The 4,469-nt window shown below is 37.2% G+C and overlaps 1 protein-coding gene across 1 annotated transcript; it reads left to right on the top strand.

Annotated features, from left to right (window-relative positions):
* Positions 1–251: 251 nt before the first annotated feature.
* Positions 252–4,066, top strand: LOC107768788 (60S ribosomal protein L3-2-like; the record flags this gene model as incomplete). The annotated part of the gene is given in 6 exon segments (NM_001324999.1): positions 252–275; positions 1,596–1,698; positions 2,236–2,346; positions 2,681–2,985; positions 3,133–3,542; positions 3,636–4,066. Coding segments are annotated over 5 exon segments (1,170 nt in total). The 3' UTR covers positions 3,895–4,066.
* Between the last annotated feature and the right edge of the window lie 403 nt (positions 4,067–4,469).

The raw sequence follows: 4,469 nt of genomic DNA, 5'->3' as shown, positions 1-4,469 counted from the left end.
TTTTGAAAATTTGTCTTTAAAAAGAGACTAGATTGTAATTTCCAAGACTTCCGTGGTTCAAACAGGCTATTTTCAAAACCAACAAGTGCAAGCGTGCAACTCACTTCACTCCATCATTTTGCGGCACACAAATGCGGCTAATGAGGGCAAAAACGTCAAAAGATTGTGAGTAGCGAAGCCCTAATTCTATCCATCCCTTGCTATATAAAGTGTCACAGCGTTAAAGCAACCTTTTGCATTTGTATTGAAGCCGCACATTGCATAGCAGCTACGAGGTAACATCGTTCAATTTTTCGATCTATTGATTCGCCATTTTTTGTAAAATTTTTGTCAACTGTGTTTCATTTTCTGCGAATTATTAACCATTGATATGTTGTTCTTTGTTTCTAGTTTTTTCCGATTCGTTGATTTATTTTTGTTACCAGCTATCACATACAATGATTAATTACGAATGGTCTAGCAATATTTTTACAATTTCTTAGCAATTTAGTAGTCATGCTGAGAGTTCATATTTTACTAGATCTGTTCCCTTTATGTTCAATTTTACTGTACACGCATTTTATGTACTTCTGTTAAATGTTAAGCATAAAGCTGGTTTTTTAATTTATTTGAAATATTTTTAGGTTAATATGAATTTACCACTTTAGAGTATTTTTAAAGCTTATTTTTCTATACTTTTTTTTGTGTGCATGTTTTTAGTACAATTAGACATGTTGGATTTCCCCAAAATTCATTTGGGGGTGATAGAAATGTACTCCCTATAACAACTGGACAAATAATCAAGGCTGGAGTCTCAAAAGGGCTCTTTCACCAGTACCTCATTATATTGGGGTATTTGGAAAGAAATACATTTGAGCCCTGAGAATTGGCATGTTATTCGTGCCATAGGCCTTTGGTCAGGGAGCATTTTGATTCATCTCCTAGAGTTTGTGGTAGATTCACATGTCTTATTTGTCTAGAGCATGCTGTCTTTGATACTTTGGTTGTCTCATTTGTGGAGCTCCTCTTTTCCCTCACCCGGTTTATCTCTACTGAATAAACTTGTAAAATTGTTTCTCGTTGGATTTTCTCACTATTATTTAATAAGTGTATTTTCGAAATTGTTTGTAATTTAGATCTAGTTTTTTCCTTTATTACATATTCTTCTTATTGTTTTATTGATATTTTTTGTCATTTTCATATAATTTTCCAAAGTTATGATTTCTTGAAACTTTTATAGGTTTTTATTTCTTTACCACCTTTGAGAACTAAAGTTACCTAGTTAAATATTTTCTCTCTTTGCAATCTCACCTCAACCCTCTTTTTAGTATCATTATATAACCCATTGTCTTGTCACAGTGATCCTAGATGTGTGTCTATTACATTCCTAATGAAAACACAGTTTGTCTAGTAGGTTATTGACATTTCTCAAACTACTACAAGTACATTATTTTGTGTGGAGATTCCAGTTGTATGTTATGAAAAAGTGAACTAATTTTCGGTCGTACTTGAAATCATGTTTTTCTCACACTAAGCTAAAAGGGAGTACTCTTTAGGTGGTTGGCTTATGATATTCTCCTGTAAGGTTGAGGCCACTTAGCCTTTTCTTTTTCCAGCTATTACAGGTAAGAAGAATGTCGCATCGCAAGTTTGAGCACCCAAGACACGGTTCTTTGGGATTTCTTCCAAGGAAAAGAGCAGCACGACACAGGGGCAAAGGTTTAATTGATTTCTTTACCTTGTTAGATTTGCATTCTTGTGCTGATAACAAACTTATTTTACTCGGAGTAGAACTATGGCATAGTCTGGCATACTACATGAAGTTTGCCTCAGGGTTATTCAGTTTTTTAAAGTGTACTGATAACACATTTGTACCTGGGGTCCAGGTTTTTTAGAATTTCATGTTTTTGAGTTTTTGGTGGTGGACTTCTACTGATGTGCCAATTTACGTGCCACATAGTGGGCAGATTTCTGAAAATGAGCTACCTAAGTATTTGTGCCTCCTTTTGCTCTCTGGTTCTGAAATTCTTTGTGGTTAGGCATCTTATTTGTGATTCAACCATTTTATTAATAGTCTATTGTCTGCACCTCAGTGTTTCCCTAGTCATTGTGCATTTCGCTAACATGAGCTTGCAGTAGTTGGGTAAGATAATGCGTTGTCGTGCAATGATATTTATCAAACGACTTCTAAGTCAGTCATAGATATGATGTTATCATAAATTCTGATATTGTATTCTCTCCTCTTTGTTTATGCAGTGAAGGCTTTTCCCAAAGATGATACAACAAAACCTTGCAGGTTGACAGCTTTCCTTGGCTACAAAGCTGGTATGACTCATATTGTCAGAGATGTTGAAAAACCAGGGTCAAGTAAGTTTTCTTAGGATTTCAAGGTTTCTGCTGCAATGTGCCAATGCAATACTAGAATTAGTGTTAAGAAGTCTGAATATGCAGTCAAGGAGCTAGGTTTATACAAATTAAAGGTTTTCTCACCCTACAAAACTTAATGTTATAGAGTATGTCCTGATGAGGAATTAGATTTGTACTAATATAAGGCTTTGCTGCGTGGGAGAGCTTTTGTATTAAGGTTTATTGAAAAAACTGTAGGCGATAAACAGTTCACATCTTGCAAAGCTTGTCTTTCCAAGTAGGCTTTTGTTAAATTAATACCCAAACTTGTAACTCACAAGTTTTATTTGTGCAGAACTCCATAAGAAAGAAACATGCGAAGCTGTTACCATAATTGAAACGCCTCCTATGATTGTTGTTGGGGTTGTTGGCTATGTGAAAACACCACGTGGCCTTCGCTGCCTTAGCACGGTCTGGGCTCAACATCTTAGTGAAGAGATTAAAAGGAGATTCTACAAGAACTGGTGCATGTCCAAAAAGAAGGCCTTTGCAAAGTACTCGAAGAAGTATGAAACTGATGATGGTAAGAAGGATATTAATGCGCAATTGGAGAAGATGAAGAAGTATTGTTGTGTCATTCGTGTTTTGGCCCATACTCAGGTATTTGCCAATACAACTCTTACTATGCCGTACCTCTCTTAGGAAGCTCTTTTTTCATCTTATTCTCCTTTGACGCACTCAGGTCCCCCGCCCCACCCAAAGAGTAATTCAAGCCCCTCTTAAATGTTTATACTTGTTTCTTTGCAGATTAGAAAAATGAAAGGTCTCAAGCAAAAGAAGGCACATCTGATGGAGATTCAGGTTAATGGTGGGGATGTTTCCCAGAAGGTTGATTATGCTTATGGCTTCTTTGAGAAGCAGATTCCTGTTGATGCTATTTTCCAAAAGGATGAGATGATCGATATTATTGGTGTGACCAAAGGTAAGGGTTATGAGGGTGTGGTGACTCGTTGGGGTGTAACCCGTCTCCCACGTAAGACCCATCGTGGTCTTAGAAAGGTGGCTTGTATTGGTGCTTGGCATCCAGCACGGGTGTCATACACTGTAGCTAGGGCTGGGCAGAATGGTTATCACCATCGCACTGAGCTGAACAAGAAAGTCTACAGGCTGGGCAAGGCTGGTCAGGAGTCTCATTCTGCAATAACTGAGTTTGACAGGTTAGTCCTTATAATGCCTGCATAAGGTGTCTTCATGTTTCTGTTACTTGGATATCACTATTCTTAATCTAAAATTAATTTTCATCTTGTCAGGACTGAGAAGGATATCACGCCAATGGGTGGATTTCCTCATTATGGTATTGTGAAAGAAGACTTTCTGTTGATTAAGGGCTGCTGTGTTGGACCAAAGAAGCGTGTTGTGACTCTGAGGCAGTCTCTGTTGAATCAGACATCTAGGGTTGCATTGGAGGAGATCAAGCTCAAGTTCATTGACACATCCTCCAAGTTTGGCCATGGACGCTTCCAGACTACACAGGAGAAGGCTAAATTCTATGGACGTCTTAAAGCTTGAGAATTTGTCGAAGATTATATAGGCAGTTCTTGTCAGATTTACCTTCATTTATGGGATTTTGTGCTGCTTGATTTTTTTTTAACCTCATACGATGGCAATTTTGTTGGTGGATTACATTAAAGCTTGTTATTTTTAATAGACTTTTTATGAAAATTTGCCTTTCCTGATTCAATATCTTGCTGGTCTGCTGTCCAATACTTTATGGTAAGGATTCTCGGAGGTCTAAAAGAGTTGAAGATCCAATGGCTTTCCCGCCCCGATTAGAGTTACATTGGTGTCACTGCTTCAAGGTGTGAAAAATCTGCTTCTTCCTTTCTCTAAAATCATGTTCACCAAAGTAATTGTTGTCTTTTTTGGTTTCTCCACTTTTTGGAACCAATAACAATCCTAAAGTTGAGTTTTAGAAAATGTTGATTGAACTGATTTCCTGTATTAGGTGAAGATTTGTTTCCAACTCTGATCATAAGATGTATTTTGACGTTAAACCCATTGGCTCCTCCTTACTTGAAAGCTTGCAATGGTGCAGTGATGCTATTTTAAATGGCTTTTACTTTTATTCTCCTTCGTATCCCGTT

This window comes from Nicotiana tabacum, chromosome 19 (assembly GCF_000715075.1).
Source record: "Nicotiana tabacum cultivar K326 chromosome 19, ASM71507v2, whole genome shotgun sequence".
Taxonomy (NCBI): domain Eukaryota; kingdom Viridiplantae; phylum Streptophyta; class Magnoliopsida; order Solanales; family Solanaceae; genus Nicotiana; species Nicotiana tabacum.
This window is presented reverse-complemented; position numbering and strand designations above follow the sequence as displayed.